Genomic DNA, 24,285 nt, shown 5'->3' with positions numbered 1-24,285 from the left:
AAACAAATTGGCTTTTCAAGTTTTCTCAGCTGTCTGCCTATTCCTTCCTTCATCAATTATATTTGAGGCAATGCCTCTTAATTGCCACACTAGGGCTGTCAAATCATTTTGAAAATAGTCTGAGGACTCTTGACACTACATGTAGAGCTGTACTATTATAAGAATTTTTACCTTTTTCTCACAGTGCGTTTGAAAAGGACGAAATATTAATGACTCAAGAACTGTTGCTTAAAAGAAGGAAGTTAAGACTTACAAAAATATGACACTTAAAAATATAGCCCTCAGCAAAAATGCGATTCTCTATGTACACAAATTGCTGGAAGTAAAGAAAAAACAGAGATGGAAACACTCTGTACTACCTGTCATGCACATAACAATAACAGACCAATTTGATCATGATTGTTCAATCACATCATCAATATTTTTTAACGAATTTAATTGATTTACACATTTTTTTCACCAGGCATGCTTCTTTTTGCATCTATGTGAATGAGGAATGGTGTAAATTACAACTACACTTTGCAATTCTGACACAAATTCTGGCTGCTGGAATTCATCTATTTTATTTGCCCAGGGAAATAAATAACATCATCCTTATTAATGTTTATATTCCTACATCTGCAAATGGTGACTCAGCAATGGAAATGATCCACTCATTCTGAAATCTGCAGGAACAGATGGAGTCAGTTCTAAGGTCTTTGCTGACAAACTTTGTGGTTTCCTCCTTCATCTGTTTAAACTAACCCTAAGGCTTCAGAAAGAACAGCTTCTATGGAAAATATCCTGCATTGTTTCTGTTCCAAAGAAGGCAGTCACTTCTTCACCTAATGACTACAGACCAGTGGCAATTATATTTCACATGAAGATCTTTGACAGGCTGATCCTGGACCATATGAGTCCTCTTGTGTTAGACCACCTGGAAGATCTACTGAAGTTTGCCTATCAGACAAAGATTGACGAAGAGGATGCAATTATCCAGAGGATGCAATTATCTGTCTGCAAGGTTTATTCTCACCTGGACAAAGCTCAGAGATTTGCAGGTGGATGAGCCTATCATGTCCTGGATAATGGACAATCTGTCTGTCAGACTGCAGTTTGTGAGACTGAAGAACTATGTCTATGATACAGATGTGAGCAACACCAGAGCTCCTCTTCACAGCAGAAATTGAGACTTGCTTTTTCTGACCACTGTTAAACTGTGCTTGAAGCTCTTGTGCTATGAGGCGTCTATCACGCAAGCTGGCTACCCTCAAAAACTTGTCTTCTGATTGGGTTTTACTTTGAGTCTGCCAGATCTCTTCCTTCCAGTTTCCAATTGCCTTTGGATTGTGTTGGACACCATTGTACTCGCTGGCCCTTTGATTTTTTTTTGCAATTTCTCTAAATGAAAGACTTATACTTCCAAGGGTAATAATGCTTTGTCACATTTCATTTGTTAATTTCTATTTTCTTGTCATTATTACTGGAATTTACAAATCCTACAGTGTAATATTGTCCAAGTAGTACTTCAAAGGGTGAGTAACACAGTCTGTTCCAAATCTACTTTAAGACAGACACGGGTTTTTAAAGTAATCAACAGATGTTGGGACACCTGTGCAAATTGTTTTACTTCAACTTTCAAGCCTTAATTTACTTTAATTGCTGCATAGTTTAAAAAAAAAATCACATCTGTTTATTAAAAATGTAGTGTACCCAGCATAAGTAATATGGTGCTATAGCCTTTCAAACAAACAAGGGCCTAAAACCAGGAACCTTCTCAGATAAAGATTAATGTTCAAAACAAATTTAAATAGGATTTAAAGTTACAAACGTTCGCTACTATAGTTAAAAACATGCCATTTACAGGTTCCAAAAAGGCACTAACATCCATCCATCAGTCAGATTGCGCACCTCCCTTGTAAATAAATTTATTAAGTGAAATGACTGAATTTGTTGGAGAACTGGATCAGATTCTTACTTTTCTTTTTTCTGATATTTGATTCAGCAAACCTTTGCTAGTATTGGCCTGATACTCATACCGTGTATGGATTGGAGCCATCTAAAATTACAAGATGAATCCCATTACACTTGCATAAATCTATGTGACATTTCTCTGCCTAAAATTATAATTCATAACACCTTCATAAACAGACTTGAATTCTAGGCATAAAAATGAGAATGTTAAAACAAATGAAATAGAAATACAGATACATTCCTAATACAAGCATATAAAAGAATGGAGCATCATGATCTGTGTTACACTTGTCCTTGTGGCAAGTGTGGTAGCAACATACTTAGCTACAATACTTTCTGGGGGAATAACCCAGATGTTCTCAGGATAGCTGAGGGATTTAACTCCTTCAGCATGTCCTGGGTCTTCTTCCTGGGGATGAAGTGTCGCTGCCTTTTATGCTTGCTGATGGATTCTGAATACATGCAAGGCCAAACCATGTCACATGTTTTCCTCCACAAGAAATCACACGATGCAAATGGGACAAAAATAAGATAGGTCCTTAAAATCTTTTTTCTGAGATGTCAAAATAATAGGCCAAATGTGCACCTTGAATACTACTGTTCTTTAAAAAATATTGACATTAATTTTCAAATTTTTTAAAAAGTTTATTTAGAGTTTTTTTTTCTTATGATGTTAGTATACTGCACAGGAAAAAGTCTACATCTGTCAGTAGAGTGTTTCCATAAAACACACTGTATATGAAACTTTTTCATGCCAATTGACTTTTAAATATTTTGCTAACACACACATCTGCTATGCTTAGAATAATATATTTTAAGATATAGTTTTGATAAAATTTCAAAGATGGTCACAGTATGTACGTTTACTGTTGGATCGGTAATGACAGCAGCTTTCAAACTAAGGCAAATCCCAGCTCACAGCTGCTTCATTTTTCAAGCCCCGCATAGTTATGTGATTCCATGCCTTGCCTTACTCAAGACATTATTCAGAGGGCCACGGTTGTTGGTCTGCCTCACAGTTTCAAGCACATAAATATAAGAAAATTCATTCAACGAACAGGGTCTGGGTCTCTTGCACATCCGAGTGTGACAAAATACATATATTTAACTGAAGAGCAAGGAAAACTTACCTTAATGCAGTTACCTTACCGTTTTTAAAAATTGAGTTTTACAGTACCGGTATACCACACAGCACTAATATATACAAACTTATGCACACAAAAATTGCTACAACAATGGATTTCATTTTCTGAATTATCTAACTATTCGCATTTAATGCATTTATTGTTTGCTAGCAGACAAAATATTCTTACCTCTATTTTGAATCCATACTTTAAAATTACAGACTTTATATCTTCATAACTTAATTCTACTGACAGTTCATTTGCCATGCTTTCAAAGTGATACAGCAAAGGTCCTAGAATCAACAGAAAAAATAAAATGTTATATAAAATTGGAAAAAGAGATTATAGAACTATTTTTTCCAGTAGTAACAACGATACTTAGAAATATGCCACATGAACCTGTCCTACATAAAAAATCAAAAAAGAAACATCTCAGAAATGATGATTAGTGTGTGATCTGTGATGTTAGGCATCTTTTAAATAGCAGAGATAGCAACTTAAATGCCAAATGCAAGATAAGCACCAGTGGGGAGCGGGAAGCTTATGTGAAAAGATTGTAAGAATTTGTACCATTCAACTCTGAACAGACCATGATAAAGGTAATTTCTTTCATTATCCCTTATTTTTATACCTACAGGAAATATGTGATTGTCCAGTAGTGATGGCATTTTGTGGTGTCAGACTCTTCTTAAATGGTACATACTGGCTGATAGTGTGGGAAAACAATTAGTAATCTGTACTGGCCTTGGCAAGTCTACCTCAGTGCACCAAAATATACATGGAAACTACAGAATTCTCCATGAAAGGAAAGCAAGAAAGTTGAATGATGAATAAAAAAAAATTGATCAAGAATCTAGCAAATATAGAATGTTTTGATAAAGGAACAAACACTGCTAAATTTAGCAATCAGTAACAAATATTCTGTCATTTCCAAATAGCAAAACTAGTTTCTCAGGGAAACCCTACTACAATTAACAGAAGAAATTTTCAAAACGTGCATGGCTCAAAGAATTGTAAACTATTGTTTGTACAGATCCTGAACAAAGTATTATGGACAGTTGAAAGACTAATAATATTGCACCCAAATAATGACCATGTAAGCAGTCAGTAAAATACAGGGAAATGTCTTATCTTTTAGAAGACAAAAAATGTATAAATAATTTCTATTGTACAATTCTAAATCACCATCACATTTCTGCATGTACTGTATAAATCATGATCTGACACTGTCTTTTACACAGTTGTCCCATTAAAAAAAGTGCATAGTGAATAATATATGTTAAATTATTAGATTAGAAACAAATTATTTTAAATCCTCAAAGTGTGCCTTCATGCTGCTGTTTTTTCTACCTCTCGGTACTGGATAAAGATGATTACATTTTCACATTTATTTATTCTGAAATGTTTATATTGTTTTGTTTGTTTTTGGATGAGAGAACATTATCCAAACACATATTTTCTAGACTGCATGTCCTTACTGGAGGCGATGATGAAGAGATTATCAATAAAAGTGAATATTGCCTAAAAAAGCACAATTGTTATATTTCTTTTGCAACAGAAATAAAATGGGCTTCCATACTTATCATCATCTGAACTTTATCAAGGAAACAACAATGCCATCTCTATACAGTATTTTCAGGCGAGGAACTGCAGCATTTATGCTTCTAGAAACTGGGCTTTGTTTACAATTAAATAAATGCACAAAACTGTTAAAAAACTATAAAGGATACTTACATATGTATCAAACATTGCATTATGTATGTTAAAATTAGAACTGGGTGAAAGAGCAGCAGACTTCATCAGATTAGACGATCAGTCATAATGACCATATTGAAATATTTAAGTAATTATATTTTTAAAAAATGATGTAAATAGATTTTCGCAACACTTGTAAAACACTTTAAAACATACATTAAATCAAGGGTAACTGAAATCTGTGTTTTGTTTTTTAAATTAGGAAATTGTATGTAAAATATATTAAGTTCCAATTTGCATGAATAAGGTATAAAGTATTTCGAGATGTCAGCAACACATAAAAACCATTAAGAAATTTGTTTTTATGTTATCAGTGATATGTTTCATTTCACTTCTTTGGTTGAAAATTACACACAACAAGTAACTACAGTTAAGAAGTAAAACAATGTAAATAAATGATTTTCTTTTCGTATAATTTTTCTAAAAAACGTTGTGCTCCTCATGTTACATTGCATGACTATTACTTTATAATTTGAAATCCAAATCTTGGAAAAAAACAACATTACCTAAATTAATCCACACTCCTCCTGGTTTGAGAATTTTCCATATAGTGTCAATGTAGTCAATGACATTATGTGCTGTGTCAATAAAGAAGCAAGTTGCAATGCAGTCCCACGTACCTGTCAAGTTTAAAAACACATTAAAAGGTCAGATGAAATGCTGACTTGAATATTCACAAATGTGTTGCTTCAAATTGCTTTGATCTTTATCAAGAAACAAGAGCTAGATCATTATAACAATACAAATATTGTACATATGGAAAAAAGAGATACAATACATTTACAAAAAAACCTAATTTACGTATAATCAAGTATGGCCAGTCAGCAAAATGAGTTCTCTTTTTGTACAATTTGATGCTAAGATCATTCGTAAGAAAGTCTTAGAATAAGAGGCTAGGATGCACAATAATAGATGCACTACAAATATGTTGCTTTTGCCTTGCTGATGAACTACAAAGAGGTCATACTGGGTGTTCTGACCAGGACTGAATTAGATATTACTGTCACAAGACAGTGTCCATACAAATTACGTAGGTTAATAGTACAATCCCTTAAAGCAAAAATAATACGGTGGTATTTTCTGAAGTAATATGTTTGTACAAGACAGACTGAACAGAGCTGGACATTTACCACATGGCTCACATTTAACTGTGGGACAAGTCATGTCAGGTTTAGGGAGCAACAAGGCCTCTTTTGGGAGAGACTGTGATGTGTACCATTATAATGATTTGAATATGAATCAGAGGGCAACAAATGCATTTGGGAGGGAGTATGTACAGTTATTCAACAAAGGCAACAGGCCATAAATGGTTGTTGTTCAATTGTACGTTTTTGTTGATAAGAATGATTTACAAGAAGCAAGCAGTATAAATGAATACTGCAATTTGAGCATTTTCATCTATTTACGTAATATTTGATGAATGTTGTTTACATAGAAATTGAGCAGCAATTCTGGACTAAAAGGCAATTTCATCATAACTGATTTCCTAATAAAACTGAAAAGTTTATTGGGATCTCTGGTAGAATAAACCACACTTTATATAAGCACTCTGGGGTGTGGTGAAGCAATCTTAAATTCAGAGGTTATGCAATTAACAAAGAGCGCTATGTTTACAGATGTCTTCTATCTAAATTAAATTGTCATCTTTTGCCAATGAACTCCTCTTCTGAATACAGCTCATCTATAGCCACTGGAATTTGGTCCCAAAACTACCTTGTATATATATATATATATATATATATATATTTTACTTTCTCGTATATGAAGTATAGGGAAAGTATTGAAATCGTCCAAAGCTTCCATTTCAAGATTTTGATGTATCTCAACATTTTAGATCTCCCTGAGCCGAAAAATACCATTTTGGAATTATGTCTGTGTGTCTCTGTGTGTGTCTGTGTGTGTATATATATATATATATATATATATATATATATATAAACAAGATAATTGGAGTAAGCTTTTACTTAGCTCAACCAAATTTTGCATACAAGTATTAGGTACAAAACTTAGATTTCTATCAACTTTTGGGAGTATTTCCGATAACCAGAAGTGGTACCTTACCTTTTATTCATGCAGCTGCAGAGCCCAATTTATTCAACTTTACTTTTATAATAATTGTTCAATATATTATTAATTAGATTTCATTTGTTGTTGATGGATCTTTAATGTACATAATATAAAAATATAATCATTGTCTTGTGGTTCACTCTTCAAATATCTGTGTATACGAGAAAGTCTAGGGAAGACCACTCCTGATTTTGCTGCTTTTTTCATACAATGTATCTAAATATTACATAACATGTTGTGCTCAGAACTGAAAATTCTTAATAAGAATAAAATAATAAATATTCTTATGTAATACTAAGAATAAAAAGAACTGAATTGAATTAAACAGCAAAAACTATGTAATATATACAGCACAATACATATTCTTGATTATAAGTTGTGAAATTGCAGGTGTTTCAAGTTTCTCTATGGTTCAATTAATATCACACTACATTTGGAATGAAAAAAGTTTTTCATTACAGTATCTTATCCACTGCTGGGAGAAATTCAATCCAATGCATAGGTTGTCTAATGGGGGAGCATAACTGTCTTACCTAATCTCTAGAGCCTCACTAGCCCCACAGCACATTTATATTTAGGTCCTTCCATGGCAAGCAGCCTAAAACACAGCAGTCACATTGCTGTATAAATAATGACAACTGGTTACTTACAGGCAATGCAACATGTGCCCCTCTCCTTTTTCTCCCGCTATCCAAAATTTATTTTCTCTCTTCTCCAGAGAATGACAATGATGTTTAATCAAACAAGTTTACCTCCATCTCTACTCTTTACATAATTTATCTGCTGTGCATTAGAAAGCCTTTTTTCAAATTAAATCAAGCTATACATTCATACCAAATATGCCATCTTCAGTTAGTTTGAAAAATTTTCAGGCTCTGGTACCAACATATCCACGTCCACATTACAAGTAGACAGAAGGAATACCTTGACTGGATAATCAAAATTAATGCTCTCTTTGCCATTAAAACTAATTATGTAAATTATAAGTTACATTTTCCCATAGCAAAGGCAGGATCACAACACCTAAAATACAACATTCAAGTTATTTTTGTGTTTTCATTTTCGAAAGTTTAGCTCTTCTGCCCTCTATAAAGGCGTGCCACTAGTTACCAAATACATTTTTTTTGCATAGTAGATGAAAAAAGACAATATAAATTTTTTCACAAGGTTGAGAATTTGTGACACATAGAAACATATTATATGAAAGAGGCTTTAAATTAATCTAGTAATAATAAAATAATACCTAATCCAAAAATTAGTGCTACAAGAAAACTTTAGTTCTGCCCTGTGATCATATCTAAGCAAACAATATATTTTCATGTATCTTGTGGTTCGAAGCTAGATATCAACAAATACCTAAAATTCTCAGTATATTTATTTCCTGAGTACCATTATTAAACATGATACAACAGAAACTGAAGATACATAAAAGAGAATAAAGATATTTATTAATGGCAAAGTTTTCTGTCGCTGATGGCCAGCAAGCTTAAGCAATAAAGGCTGTGTTTATACTGTATCTATGGGATTTTGTAAAATATTTATTTCTGTTCAAACTTTTAAAACTATAGACTGAAAAAAATTCTGAACTTCTCTGCAATATTGGAAAGTTTAAAGCTGGTTTGGTTGTGCTAAATTCATGTGCATTTTCTTTGAGAGTGACATACTTGGGCTTCTTGGGTGTATAATACCTTAAGTACATTTTATTTAAAATACATGGCAACTCTGCCCAACTGAGTAAGAACTTTTTTTAACCTAATATAATTTAGAACAATTTTTGAACCTAATGGAATTTATCCTAAGTGCATTAGCAAAGACCTCTCCTACATCAACAGCAAAAAATTTAATATTTTAAGCTGAGAAACAATTCCTGTCCTTTTAGTTATGCTCACCTTCTCTGCTTTATAAAGCCATTTTTGATAATATAGTTTACTATATTATAAAAAATAAAATTATAAACACATACAAGGTTCTGTATAAACTTCCAGAAAATCTCCTGCTACCATGGAGAAATCAGAATTGGGTGGGAGAGACTGTGGATTGACATCAGGAAAATGAACAGGCCGAGTCTGGTCAGCAGACTGCTTGTTGTTGCTGAACTGATGAATCCAAGGATATAACGTCCTAGAGTTAACTTCTGAGCATCTGTTGAAAATCAAATTTAAAGCCAAAGGTCAACTATTGCCTCTAAAAGTGAAAATAAAATCGGACATAAGCAATACCGTAAAGCGATATTAAAAAAAAAAAAATAATCAGAAAAACAGAAAATACTTTATATAATAAACTGAAAACACTTTTAAGGGTATCTGCAACAGTTCTTGTTGAGCTACTTTTACATATACAGTATTAATTCTTCCTAATGTACGGATGATTTCTTGTAACTCACCATTTAAATTCTGCATTGCAGGACTTTATTGCTAGTCAAACTGCTAAAACAGAATATGTAGTGGATTACAAAAGCTTTGTTAGGACAGGTTCTGAATACAGCTATTCCACAAACATTTTTTCATCTCCAGTGTCGTCTCCAGTAATCTGACGAATATGTCTACATGCATTTTTATTAAACTGGTTGGTTATGGGCTGTAGATGAAAGATTATTACTGTTTCCCTCATTTGTAATGATATTTTATTTTAATGAACTTCATCATACTTAATTCTATGCACCTAATATTATTATGGCTATAAAGTACTGTTTTTATGACTCTGTTTTTGCTTTTCACATTCTTCGCAGTTAAGTAAATCCTTATTCAGATGTTTCTAAAAACTTTGACCATCTATAACAAAAACAAAAGTTAACACTGTCCTCATTCAGTTTATGTAAAAATAAAAATCTGAAAAGATGCTACCTTTCTTAATTGTGCATAATCATAAAATCTCAATTTATCATCAACCTGAAATATTTGTAGGATGTGAATAAAGGAATACACTTTTCATTTACTTGGACTGGTTTCTTTTTCCTATTAAAATCTCTTTCATTACTTCTGAACTACCGCATTATTACAGGTATGCAGTAGTTTGCTTTCTCTTAGTCATATTAAAATGGCTTTCAAGAGTACTGTCAATTTTCTTTCTGACATATATGGAATAGTGGATCATGTTATTTGTAATTTCTAAAGACACTTGCATTTTCATTTGGCTTATTTGTCATTCTCATCATTTAATATGATATAAATGAAGTAAGTCTTAAGACAAAAAAGAAAATAAACATAAACTTCAAAATTTTCATTAGATTTTTCAATCAGAAAATGGTGGTAAAGGGGTAAGCATTATTACCCAGAAAGTCTTAAACTCCAAACAGAAAACTTAAGTGTATATGTAACTGTTTTCATGTATGAATAAGGAAACTCATGTATTATCTAGGTTACTTGCACTACTTAGGTACTTTTGGCTATTACCAGTACCTCAAAGATTAGGTTAAGAGTGAGTGAGGCCCAGAATGAGAACAAGTGGTGCTACACCCAAGAAATGACTGGCATTCCATCTGGTTTTGATTTTTACTTTATGTTCACTGATGTCTGGATAAGCCTTAGCACCAACTAACCATGCATCCTTAAGCTAGTGTGTTGACCACAATGTCTAATACAGTATCCTTCATTTACAAAGAAAACTGCAAATATACTCAAATACATTTTTATTATTTTTAAGGTGCTAGGCCTCCCAGAAATACTCATACACATTATATCTCTGAGTATTCCCACCTTCTTTAAAAACTACCTACTTTCTCAGTGTCTTTGACTTATTCAATATTGTTCAAAAAGTAACAGTTCTGAATGTAGTGTATGCCTCCCATGAGTGCTGCAGCTGCACAGTTGTGGGAGAGTCAAGGATAAAGCCTTATGAGTGCGTAACAATAGTAGTACTGGTTTCTGTTTAGTCATTAAGTGGTCACACTTAATAGTTTAATCCATATTCTGTGATGCTGGTTGCAGTGATGTTAACTCTTCTGTGAGACAAAGATGCTCCTGCGACAGCAGCATTAGAATATTCATAGTAGTTGCACTGAAACGTTCTGTCCTGATGTAGTTTGTGATTTTTGACATTTTCATCTGATAATGAAGTGAATGAATCTCTGCACCATGTCTTTCAAAAGTTATTGGAGGGCTATGAGAAATAAAGTGTTACCAATTCCAATGATTTTTTTAAATGATTAATGGGAGAGTCTAAGATACTTTCAATTAACTTTTAATTTAATTGTAAACCAACTGCCAATTCCAATATAAACTGTCACATTTCTATCCTCACAAAGAAAGTTAACAAGTAATAGTGCTGGGGAATATATATTGTTTTTTTTAAATACCACTAAAAGTGAAAATAAGTTTAAAAATATGGAAATTGTGACAACTCTAAAAATTCTGATACACATTGTGATGGACGGATGGGGATCTTGCCCGGACAGGACGCCCTTTTAAAGAGAAGACCGGGGAGGAGGAGCTGTCCAGGCACCTCCTGTTGGTGGCCACGGCCCCCTGCCGGGTTGAGCTTCCAAGCTCCAGTTCCGTGGCCCCACTGTAAACCAGGGGGCCTGCCCTCTCGTGTCCCGGGGGAGGTACTGCTGGTCATATGTCCCTTCTCCTGGTCTTCTCTTTAAAAGGGCGTCCTGTCCGGGCAAGATCCCCATCTGTCCATCACAACATACATAGTTTAAGTTTAGACATTGACTTTCTAAACCCACCCGCACTGATCTGACGTAAATATATTTGCCTGTTTCAGGTCATTATCTTACTGTATAAGGAAGCCATTCCTCAGCTTTACCTCATGTATTTATGGCCAAATATTCTGCTAAAGATACTAAGTATAATAGATGGTTCCTTCAGTGAAGGCAATGGGTGCAGATCTTAATGCTGCAAATCATCCCAAACCATGACACTACCAGCCACAAATATGACTATTACTATGAGGTTCTTATTAGAGTTACAGTTTCCCATGTACACAATGGTGCTCAAAGAGTTCCACTTTTGTCTATTATGACCACAGAAAATGTATCCAAAACTCTTTGTCAATCATCAAGATGCAGTTTGTCAAATTTGAGGTAAGAACTAGTGTTCTTACTTATTAGCAGTTCAAGCTTTGCCACTTCGCCATGGGCTCATTTTTGGCCCACCGTCTTTATTAACACCAACCTTAGCCGAGGAGTGAAAAACAAAGATACACAGATATTATCCAACAGTTCTTACTGACTTCATGAATGATTGTATACCTTATTTTCAGAGAGATTCTGGTAGGGATCCCCCTGGTATGACTATGTCAAATTTTGTCTAGACCGTGGTGGTTTTTTTTTTGGCCATGAAATGATGTATGTCCCTTTAGGTCCTCTGTGTTGAAAACTTTGCTTTGCAAAATGGGTACTGGTGCAAGAATAGCAAAAATATATAGTTATTGCTAATTAAATGATTTAAATAGATCACATAGATCATAGAATAGATAAATTTAATCTGGCAGAATTTACCAGAGAGATACTTTTTCATGTCAGGATTAAGAAGAAAAAAAAAAGACTGATGAAGTTGGCCACTGACTTTTCATCGCCCATCTTCTCTTACTGAATGGTTATGCTATCAGTGCATAAGGAACACATGCCTGAACTACGTATACTTTAAATTATACTAATATTTATATTATATTAAAGTATGATTGGAGGAGGCTAGATTGTTACATCACACTTCAGACTTGTTTTACAGAATACTGTACATGGCAAAAATGCCCAAATAAGACATAGTTTATATTTTCTAAAGTACTGGACAATAAGTGTATAACAGTATATTTATTATTTATATACTGTTATATTATTAATTATTATTTTATATATTGTAATATATATATATATACTGTATATATAGATACATGTATATACACACACATACAGGTATATACATATATAGATTTATTTATAACACTTTTTACTACTATGATTAAATGAAAATGCCAGAAGCAAAAACATTTATATTTATGAAGCATCACACTATGAATAACTGAAAAATTCAGTATTGTTATATTTGTTCTGAATGACGTAATCAAGCAAGATAAAAGAACAAGGCATCAACAGATAAAGGAAACTGTCACATTCTTAGTAAATGATGCAAGAATGTTGGAAAAGGTATTCTTGGTTTCCAGCAAACTTAATTATGCTGCACACCCAGGTTATAGACACCCAGAACCCAGCCTGGACAAACACCCCATTTTAATAAATAAATTAACTGCAGAATCTTCAATTCTCCACATCAATTTCCCAAACACAGGAATACTGCAAGTTACATCACTCTTACCAACTTGGAACTGCTGTAACAAAAGTATAATGCACATGAAAAATCACTCAACTGCATTAATTTCTGAGTTCTCACAAATGTACGTATACTTTCATAAACTCGTTTTCAAATTAGTTTTATAATCTATTTATTAAGCACCCAACCGCAAATTTCTAAGCACTGTTACAGGTCACACAGATCGTCACAAACCATCAGAAGAAAATGTCTGCTTTGCAATAACTGCTCTGTTCATATAAACTGCATTAGTAAACTAGAATGCAGCTACTAGAATTTGACATAACACCATAATACAGAATTAACTGTAATCTAAATAATCACAGAGTACCCAATTGTTCGATTTAACGTATTGCTATTTGATACAATATGAATCCTGGATAAACATTGTCATAAAAGCTTGCACTTTTCAAATTTTTCAGTAAAATCTATTAGTGATTCTTTGGATTACTGTTTTCCAGATTGTTTGCACAATTACAAGTGAATAACCAAACCAATAGTCAAATACAGTTACAAATTTAAACAAAACAAGAAAAAAACTAAATAATCAGCAAAAAGGTATCTCTTTTAGTCAATGGCAGAAAAGTACGATAGCAAATAAATTAGACTTCAATAGTTTAGATAATTTCATAGCAAAAAATATATATATTACCTGTTTAATACAAAATTAGAAGAGAACAACATAAAAAAGCTCCACTCATTTCCTTGGCATGCATATCCCAGTTTGGCGATCTCCCAAGCTAGCCTTCCAAGACCAGCTCCAGGAACAAGAATACGGACTTGCCTTGGATCACTGTAAATGTTAAGAAATATTATAAACATGAATAATGTGTTATTTCAATTAAGTACAATAAAAGTACACTATGTGAATAATATGATTGGTATTGCATCTGTATCAACATTTACTTTTTTAAATATGATGTAGTTCAAGGCATTTTAGAGATCGAGATAATGAAACTCTGAAGATCCATTTTATAAAAACTGACCCAGGGTTGTTTTGTTTCTAAAGAAGGACAAAATGGTTTTATATTGCACCTTAGCCTGATCGTTTGGCACATAAATAGTGTAAGCTAGTCACATCTAGAGACAAACTATAGAGACTGAAAGCTGCCTGAGACAACCAAGCACCAGTCAACTAGATCTTAAAAATATTTATAATGGTAGTATTACTAGCTGCATATTTTAAAAATTATTTCAGTACTTGCATTAATGGTGTGATTTTTTTTCTATGGTTCTACTTGTATTCTAAGTATGATCTGAAAAGGTGATATAATGTATATGTAAACTGCCATTGCCCTAAAATGTCAAAAGGTCAGACTATCACTATTAGCGAAACTCAGAACAGTAAAGATACTTTGGAAGACTTTTCACAGTATCTTTATTATGACTTTGCTGCTCGTCTTTTTATTTTTCTGCTCAAAACCCAATCAAATTTAAAACATAAACTGTACTCATTTGAATAGTGCTATTTTATACTTTCTGTCTTAAAAAAACTATTTTTATTACTTTCATTACCAATTACAAAGCCAGAAACTTTAACAAAAACAAAAGTGAAGAAACTCCTTCACTCTCATGTCATTTGACATGCGCGTCAGGCAACGATATAAATTGGGCCAGGAGTCTTGGTAAACCAGAAGAAAAGTAATCTTACACTTTACACTGGTTATGTGTTATGCTTAACTACAAATACTGTACTTACATCAGGGTAACATTCCTGAAAATTATATGTACAGTGGAACCTCGATTCACGAACGCCTCGGAACATGTACAAATCGGTTTACGACCAAAAAGTTTGCCAAACTTTTGCATCTGTTCACGACCATAGACTCGGTATACGAACAAGCCAATTTCCCTTTCGGTTTGTGCGCGCCGATGATTTCCGCATGTGTTCAGTCTCTCCCTGTGCAGCAAGAGAGAGAGAGAGACAGACACACACACACACACACAGACGAGCGTGCGAGAGAGAGACGCACACGTGTGCACGAGACACACACACGCAAGAGAGAGAGACACACACGCGAGAGAGAGACACACACGCGAGACCGACACATGCACACACGAGAGAGAGAGAGAGACACACACACACACACGAGAGAGAGAGACACACACACACACACACACACAAACGCGAGAGAGACGGCTGGATGCATAAGGCTGAGAAGGCAGTTAAAGAATGCACCAGGCTTGTTTTTAAAGAGACAGATCCAAGCATTGTTTTAACCTCGTTGTATTTAATGAAGACTTTTTTCTATTGGATTTTAACCTTCACTTCTGTTTACACCGATCGGTTCATAGCGTGCATTGTTGCAATGTTACTTTTCTTGGTGGTTTATTAAATTACGGATTTTTCAAATGTTCATTTTTTTCCCTGTGCTTAAAACTCATTAAAAAAAGTGTTTTTAGCGAGTGGTTCATAGCGCTCTGTTGTTCAAGGTTTTCTCAGTGTTATTCAATGTTTTTACATTTAGTTTACTAAGATGCTGTGCATCCTATGGAATAATTAACTATATTTGTGCTTAAAAATCATTAAAAAAATATATTTACATACAGTTCATACGGTCTGGAACGGATTAATTGTATTTACATACAATCCTATGGGGGGAATTGCTTCGAGCTCACGACCAAATCGGTTTACGACCAGAGTTTTGGAACGAATTATGGTCATGAACTGAGGTTCCACTGTACTTTGGTTTCTATGTAATTGGTCAACTACTTTTGTGAGCACAAAAGTTGACAAGTTTCCTCTCTACATAAGAACCAGGTCAGGGAATGTGAAGCCTATTGCATGATCGAAGTAAACATGTTCCATGGGAATGTAGGTGCTGCATTATTTTAAATATGCCAGAGGATAGAAAATGGCAGCCAAAGAAAGAAGACCAAGAAAATATAGATATATACAGCCAAGAGAAGAAATGACAATAGTGAAAAGAGACAGATAATTATGAAGCCTGTCTCATGATCATAAATAGTACAAAATGAGAGAGAGAGTAACCTACTTTCCTGTTCTGTTTGAATACACCTTCACCCATTCACAATAGAAATGTGCAGTTTCTTTGCTTCTTTCATCACCCATGAACTGAAGATTACTTAAAATATCATGTGCATTGTCAATAATGTACCTTTTTATGATTTAACATTTGCCACACATGGTTAAATTACAAACTCATTCAGAATACACAGAACTATGGAGTATAAACCAATTGATTACCTAAAGTATGCTTGAGTAGCTATAAACATGTAAAGTATTAGAATCCTACTAAATATCCATCCATCTTCTTAACCCATTTATCCAGGGCAGGGTCACGGCGAAGCTAGAGCCTGTCTTTGCAAGAATCAGTTGCAGTCCAGCACAGGGTGTGAACACGAACGCACACACATGCACAATGGCCAATTTAAAAACACCTATTCATTTGACTTTTCGACTGTGGAAGGAAACTGGAACACCCAGAGGAAAACCACAGGGACGTGAATCTCAGTTTTCTTGTTAGAAGGGAGCAGCATATCCACTTTGCCACTGTGCTCTCTTAAATCACTATAACTTTAACTTAATGGTTTGATATTTTTCAGCTAATGAGATTGACAAATAAATTATGACATGCAAGGCACTTACAGAATTCGCAGATCAAAATGATAAGTTAAAAAAACAAAACATACACGTTACCATAATAGGATCACTAACTGTGTACAGTAACATCTAAAACTGAAAGTACCAGATGTCCTTTGGAAAGATTTCCACAATTTCATCAATAATGGGCTGATAACAAGCATCTCTTTCAGCTTTTCCCATATGACTCCAGTCTCTCACGAATTGTTTAATTGTTGATTTCAGCTTGTCCATGTCAAATGTAGAAGCTGGCTGGATTTTCCTTATATCATCCTGCAATTGCACTAAATATCAGAAATGCAATTCAAATCTTTACAATATTAACAAAAATGTAAAAAGTAAATGCTGTTAGATTACAAAATACAAATCAACAACTACTTGATTAGTCTATTAATACATGTTCTTACTTTTATACAAAATGAAGATTTTTTTCATACAAAAACATTTCACAAAAACAATGTATAAAAACAAAATCAATAAGATGGGTAGTTAAATCGATAAGCTGATCCTCCTTGCTATCCAAGCCTATCAGCTCGCTGTAAATAAGATTATTTACTATACTATATAGTAAAATTTGAAATGTGCATCATCTTTCAGATTGGAATATTGCTGAGTACTGAAATCAGACAGATAAAAAAACTCATTTACCTGTCCATTATTTTGCTTGCTTTGTGAATAAACAGAAATGGATATAATCAATGTCACAAAAACACATACATTAATATTAAAGGCAAATAAAAAAGAGGCAACCAGCATTCTCTACTCAGAGAAAAACTTTGTAAGCAGAATTTGCTGGACTCTGCTGGAATGCTTTCATGGCAATGACATGTAAATGCAATTTTTTTTTTAAAGTTGTGGTTAACTTAAAGAAACAAGCTCTGCTTCACATGAAGTATTTAATTCTAGCTCATAAGATTCATCTAATTTCATTACCGGCCATGCAGAATGTGAAAACAATTATCCAAAGTTTTAATTCACATAGTCAAATACAAAGAAACAGTATGATGACATCTGAATTATCAGATGCATCATCTTACAACATTTTAGTTAACAGAGCTATGCCTGTCCTGCACAAAAATCAACTGTGTATGTTTTATGTCTCTGGATAAATAAGGCAGATTTAGTTTTTAATGAAGTCGAACAGAAGATGAGACGCTGTTAAACACTAAGCCATAATTCAGTATCCAAAAGTCAACCCTATCTTTAAGCAAACTCTAAACAGTAATCAAAAGTCATATTCATTATTTTGAAGCAGAAACATCTTAAACAATGAGGCATATCAGCGAGGCTAATGAAACACCAATGCACAAGTGCAGCTTTATCTACATCTCAGAAAGGTCGGAAGTATGTTTACATTTTCTATCCTTTCACTATTCTAACTCAAAAAAGTGTACAAACAACCATGAATCAATTAATCTACAATCTTTCAGATCAAAAATATAGAAAGCAGGGTAATTTAATTCAGGTATCCAGCAAATCAGCTTGGAAGCTATAATTGGGAGTAGAAAAATAATAGCAGTACAATATTAGGAGTATTTTAATCACAATATATCATCAATATACTGGTAGTTTGAGGGACCGTATGAGATTCTCAAAACAAGATTATTTGTCTAGGGACTACTTGTTCTGGTAGTTGACAGCAGCAAAATCTGCCATTGAAAAGTCAGTGCCAAAATGCCCACCGGAGTTCTTTTTAAAAACCTTTCCAACTCCATAACTTAATTCAGTACATAAACTGTAAACATTTAAGATACCCCGAAAACACAAGTGAAGCACTATCGTGATGGCTAACAAACCTTATTAAATTTGTTAAGGCAACATTAGTCAGTCGGTCATTATCCAGTCCCAGCCAACACAGGGCGCAAGGCAGGAACAAATCCCTGGGCAGGGCGCACACACACACACCAAGCACAAACTAGGAATAATTTAGGATCACCAATGCACATAACCTACGTGTCTTTGGAATGTAGCAGGAAAACGGAGCACCCAGAGGAAACCCACACAGAAAAGGGGAGAACATGCAAACTCCACACAAGGAGACCCGGGAAGCAAACCTAGGTCTCCTTACTACGAGGCAGCACCACTACCACTATGCAACCATGCCGCCCTAATGCAACATTAACTGGAAAATTTAAGAGTGAATGTCCAAAAAATAACATTTCATTCTGTACTTTGCTCTTTATATAGCATAACACAGCATGGTACGTTTTGAATTTACAAGTTATTAGTTTAGATTTTCAGTCTGAACTGTTGTGCAGCTTCATCTGTGTTTTTATATCAGTGTTGTTACGAACATTTACTATTTCAGGGATACTGACTACAGATGCAAAAAACACTTGCTTAACCATACTTTGTTTCACCTCCTTTTAACAGGAAACTGTTTAGCCCAAACACACATTGATGAACATATCAGACGACTCTTTCAAACTCAACATTTACTCTGACTGTACTATCATAACTGTTACCAACACAGAACACATGCAGCTAACAGCAACGCATTGATCACTTTTACCACTAGTTCAGTGTTATATGAATACCAAAGTACTGTACAATCTATAGAATGGGTTTTACCTTGCAACAGGATATATTTATTTTTAACACATACAGTATAATGTGTTCTCTGCACACATGACGCACATGTATGAATTTAGCAGGAGTACTTTTGGGAGACTTTTCAGTCATTAACCATTCATAACCACAGGCCTACTAATCAAACATTGACTAGAAAACCACTTCTCTCTGGTGTTTAAATCACCACACCTACTTTGAGCCCCATTCCTTCACAAGATATTGGAATAATTTAGAAATGTCATATTGCAATTGCCTACAGACATATAATATGTACACTGGCCATACGAGACTAATAAACTGGAGACAAGAAGTTTTTTTTTTTTGCCACTATGCATATGAAAATTAACCTATGACATAGTGGTAACATTTCCATCGTTCTATAGTATATTATGATGAGCAGGTGATCTAAGGATCTTACAAGGAAGAAACTGAATTTGCTACCTAACGTACAAGTTTTGCTGGGAGAAAGAATTTGCAAAACAGCAGACTGCCATTGACTCAGGAGGAAAGCTGTTTAGTTTTAGATATAAAACCTTTCCTACACCTATATTTACATCTGTAACACTTTTCTACATGTACAAAAGCATGGGGATTTAATTTCTGGTGCATGCACAATTGGTTTAGCATGGCTTCATTGGCATTGCTAAGTTTGTACCTCCATGTTTTTATCTTATTTGCAAGCAATAACTTGTGCAAGCATGGGGCCACCATATGCTATGCTAGCAAAGGCAGACATAAGAAATTTATATTGCAAAAAAATTAGTGTTACTGTTCTCACTTATATCCCTAAAATCCCTACCACATGAACAAAAAAGTGTGACTCATTGAATATTATTTCTGAAAATTCTGCAATACTTGAAACGTAAAAAAGTACCGACTGCCTACTACATGAAACATATGGCTGATGTGATGTGCAATAATCTAAACTGTATAGACCAATAGAAAGTTTCCAATGTTGAAGGAAATTCTGTCTCTCCTATAGTTAAACTTATGCCTCTCCCATAGTTAAAAGTTAGACAAACTGGATGTTAAAATCAAGTTTAACTGAATATCCAGAAGACATGAAGGAAATTAAGTCCCACTAACAAAACTACTTACAGTAAACTACTTTTTAAAGAGTATTCTTCAGGTATAAAGTTAAATATTCAGAAACTCATAGACAAACTTTTAAAAAGTAGATAATTCTTAAAAAAATTCTCACTGATTACTTATCAACAACAAACTGCTAACTGATATTGTACATGTCCTGTGACACAAATAGTTTATATATTTGAGAGAAATATTATCTTCAAGTGAAAAGTCAAACTGTAAATATAGTTCAAAACTTCACAATATATTTTTCTTCATTATTTTCTCACATATTTCTAAAAAAAAATACATGTAAAAGAGATACTACATACTACTTAGTTTTTCATTTAAAATTACCTAAAATCTTTGATGTTTAGAACAATGGACTCAATATCTACAATACACATACAATTTTCCACCACTGTATATTCTACGGTCAAGGGAAAATATAGCATTAAGGGTGTTTAACATTAACTAACAGCCAGAATAATAATAATAATAAAGGCAGGTAAAAATAACACTTCATTTACCTACCTCTTCACCATATTCCATATTTTCAAACATATGAATGCAATTCTGCACAACACCTTGTAAGACTTCCTGATTATGATCAATACACTTGCGAATTCTGTTGAGGTTGGGAATAAAATCCGTAAGTAACATCTGATGTTGAAGGGGAAGGACGAAAAACTGTCGCTCAGCACGATTTACTCTCTCATGAACATGAACACTAAAAGTATTAAAAATACATACTTAAGTATCTCTAAAGCAAAACAAAATAATAAACTCTCAGAATGTGTGTATTTCACAAATGAAAAGTATAAACTCAAGTTAACAAAGCAGTATAATTTGTAAAGGTAAGTTATGACAAGTTCTTATTATCAAGAAAAAAATATAAAAAATACATTTAAAAAATGATTGCATATAGTATAAAAAGAGAACCTTCAAGAAATAAATGTTTTTTTAACAATTTTTTTAAATATCTTGAAAAAACTGCACTGTTAAATATTAATTAAAACATGGTAAAAAAAAAAATGTAAAAAAAAAATTAGGCCATATGCCGACAATGGATCGGTGTCCTATCCAGAGTTGGATCCTGTGTACAACCATGCAGGGACAGGCTCTGGCCACCCATACCAATGTAATGGTATGAACATGTTTAAAAGATCAATACAGAAAAATTGATTTCTAAAATATTTTATTAAAATTGTAATAAATTCAATATATTAAGACAGTTTAAGCAGCTTCCACTTGGCAGAAATATATGTTCTGCAGTTTCAATAAATTCTAACATATTACATTTACCCTTAAAATGTTTAGGGACTCACAAATGCAACAAATTGTGTTGATGTGAAAAGACAATGGAGGTCCTAAACAACCATTTCTTTTTTGCACAGTTTTTTAAAACAATACTGAGTAAACAGCTATTGGTCCTGTGGTATTCCTATACAAAAATCTGCTAGGCCATAGTTTTTTATCTATGTAATAAGATATTTTAAAACTTTTGTGTGAAATCTGTAGTTAAAAAGCTTCCAATTTTATGATGATGCACCTTCATAGAACATACAGTTGTATAATAAATCTGATTATGTATAATATCGCTAAACTAGTACTTCAGAAAATATAATATGAACCTACATAGTCCAGTTTGCCTTTATAGTCTGAACTAATGGATGCATTACAGTCAATGAGTCAACTGTGACTTCTAGGTCTTTTTGATTTGATATACTTTTTTGAATTAAATACATGCTGGAAAAATATTACTTGTCCATTTTTACCACACTACTTGGAAAGAATGTTTTTTTTTTATTTATAATATGGAGGACTAACAAAAGGTCACCTGTTTCAATAAATTATATTTATTAAAATGGCCAACAGAACTTAAGTGGAATACACGTACATTACTTCTGCGGTGGGTAATGACACAGTGGTATTACTTGTCAAAACATATAATGAAACCAAATAATATTTCTGCATAATATTCCTGAATAGACATCTTAAAATGTTTGTCTTTTACAGAAATTTCAAAACGTTTTTCAAACAACCCATTATCTCCACATTTAAGCCCATCAATACTCCAATTTTGACTCAAGCCTCTAATGTTTTAAAGCATTATGGGTTTCCGTCATCAACTAAGAAACCTTCCAGATAACTACTCACATCCACACCTACAGCTTCAACATAACATGAAATAAAAATCGGGAGTGTGCTCCCCTTATCTTTTTCGTTTACTGAGATAGTGAAAAGGTCATCAGAACCACTTTCAGTTGCTCAATATTTCTCAAATATCACATAACTAATTGATAAATGATATTTTTGCATTTAGGGAGGTCAAAAACGGTGGTGGAATTTTTTTCATGATAACATATGCATTACCTAGATTACGTGTAAAGTAAAAAGTTATAGCCACCTAAAAATATAGAAAAAGTGTTAGTATTATAAAATATTGTTGCAATAAATTTCTATAGGAAAAACTGTATTTAGCTATATTTATTTTATATACATTTTATGGTACTGAGGGCGGAAATAAAAAGAAATATCATAAAACTAAATGTATTACCAGGAACACGACAGGGCTGTAGCAGCTTATTTTTCCCATTACATCTTTATATTTACACATGGCATGTTCAATGTTTAAACATCACTGTTAAAATGATGATGTACAAATTAAAATACAATTAATAGGAGTTATTGAAAGTATATGCATTATATTGAATAGTTTTTAATATCATGTACACATTTATATTTCCATGATACAAAATATTTGGACAGTTGTTTAAATAAAATGCTACTTCTAGCTGAGCAATTTTTCTCAAATTTCATATCTGTTTGCTTTTTACCATTATAAATATCTATACAAAATTAGAATTATCTATATGTAAGTAAAACCAGAGTTTACTTGAAAATTGCTGAAAGATTTCAGTTAAAGTACCACTTCTGGTTGCCGGAAGTGGCCCAAAAGTTGATAGGATTTCTTATTTTTGATATAAAGCAGGAGTACAAAATCTCACTGACCTAGGTCAAAGTGTTTTCGAGTTAATCATGTTTACGCACAAACAGACATCATTTCAAAAATGGTATTTTCAGACTCAGGAAGGTCTAAAATGTCAAGATTTATCAAAATCTTGGTTGAATTTTTTCACAATTCCTATACTTCTCTATACATGGTATTTTCAGAATCAGGTGGGTCTAAAACGACACAAATTTTTTCACAATTCCTATACTTCCTCTATACTATGTACAGTATACAAGAAAGTAAAAAGTGTAAAACTTTAGTCTGCTAAATTGCTCCTTGCTTTGCATAGAACAAATTCATACTGTAAATAAGAGGAATCCTGTTTCACTACAGCAAATGACCCTTGTTTAGCTGTTGTGTTGCAACATGAAACAAGGTGAAAATTACGTGGATTTGCAAGCCAATAATAAAAGGAAAAAACTCACAAGTGCACAACCACCATGAACATTCAGGATTTTTTTTTATCTGCACTTTAGAAAACTATGCCAGTCTTTGTTTTCAAGTAAGGAATAAAAAATTATAATTGATTGCCTTCTAAAAATGAAATCAATTGGTATATTTACTATACTGTTTTTTTTTTTTATGATACTGATCCCAAAACGAAATCACATGAGCAAAAACTTTTAAAAACTGAAAAAAAGTACAGTGTGTCTGTCAAAAGCTGCTCAGCACACTCTTTACATTGGTTTTAAACCAAAATATTCCCTAAGAATCACACCTCGCATTCTGCTTTTATAACTGAGCCCAAAATGCTAGTTCCCTGACAATGTTATTAATCTCTGCTGTATTAATAATTAGAGCATTTTAAGACTTGTTTACATTATTTACAGCAGCCATATTTGAACTCTACTATGCCAATATTTATTTTTTAGAAAG

General features: G+C 33.3%; 1 protein-coding gene across 2 annotated transcripts in view; it reads right to left on the bottom strand.

The window, feature by feature from the left end:
• Positions 1 to 24,285, bottom strand: part of carnmt1 (carnosine N-methyltransferase 1) — a 28,966-nt gene that overhangs the window by 1,847 nt on the left and 2,834 nt on the right. For both annotated transcript variants that reach the window (XM_039750703.1, XM_039750704.1), the window contains exons 2-7: positions 20,928 to 21,123; positions 16,861 to 17,027; positions 13,803 to 13,943; positions 8,863 to 9,041; positions 5,339 to 5,452; positions 3,267 to 3,370 (exon numbers count right to left, since the gene is read on the bottom strand). In XM_039750703.1, coding sequence (XP_039606637.1) covers positions 3,267 to 3,370; positions 5,339 to 5,452; positions 8,863 to 9,041; positions 13,803 to 13,943; positions 16,861 to 17,027; positions 20,928 to 21,123 — 901 coding nt within the window. The remainder of the gene's footprint in view (positions 1 to 3,266; positions 3,371 to 5,338; positions 5,453 to 8,862; positions 9,042 to 13,802; positions 13,944 to 16,860; positions 17,028 to 20,927; positions 21,124 to 24,285) is intronic.

The sequence above is a fragment of the Polypterus senegalus genome, chromosome 4 (genome assembly GCF_016835505.1).
Source record: "Polypterus senegalus isolate Bchr_013 chromosome 4, ASM1683550v1, whole genome shotgun sequence".
NCBI lineage: Eukaryota > Metazoa > Chordata > Cladistia > Polypteriformes > Polypteridae > Polypterus > Polypterus senegalus.
This window is presented reverse-complemented; position numbering and strand designations above follow the sequence as displayed.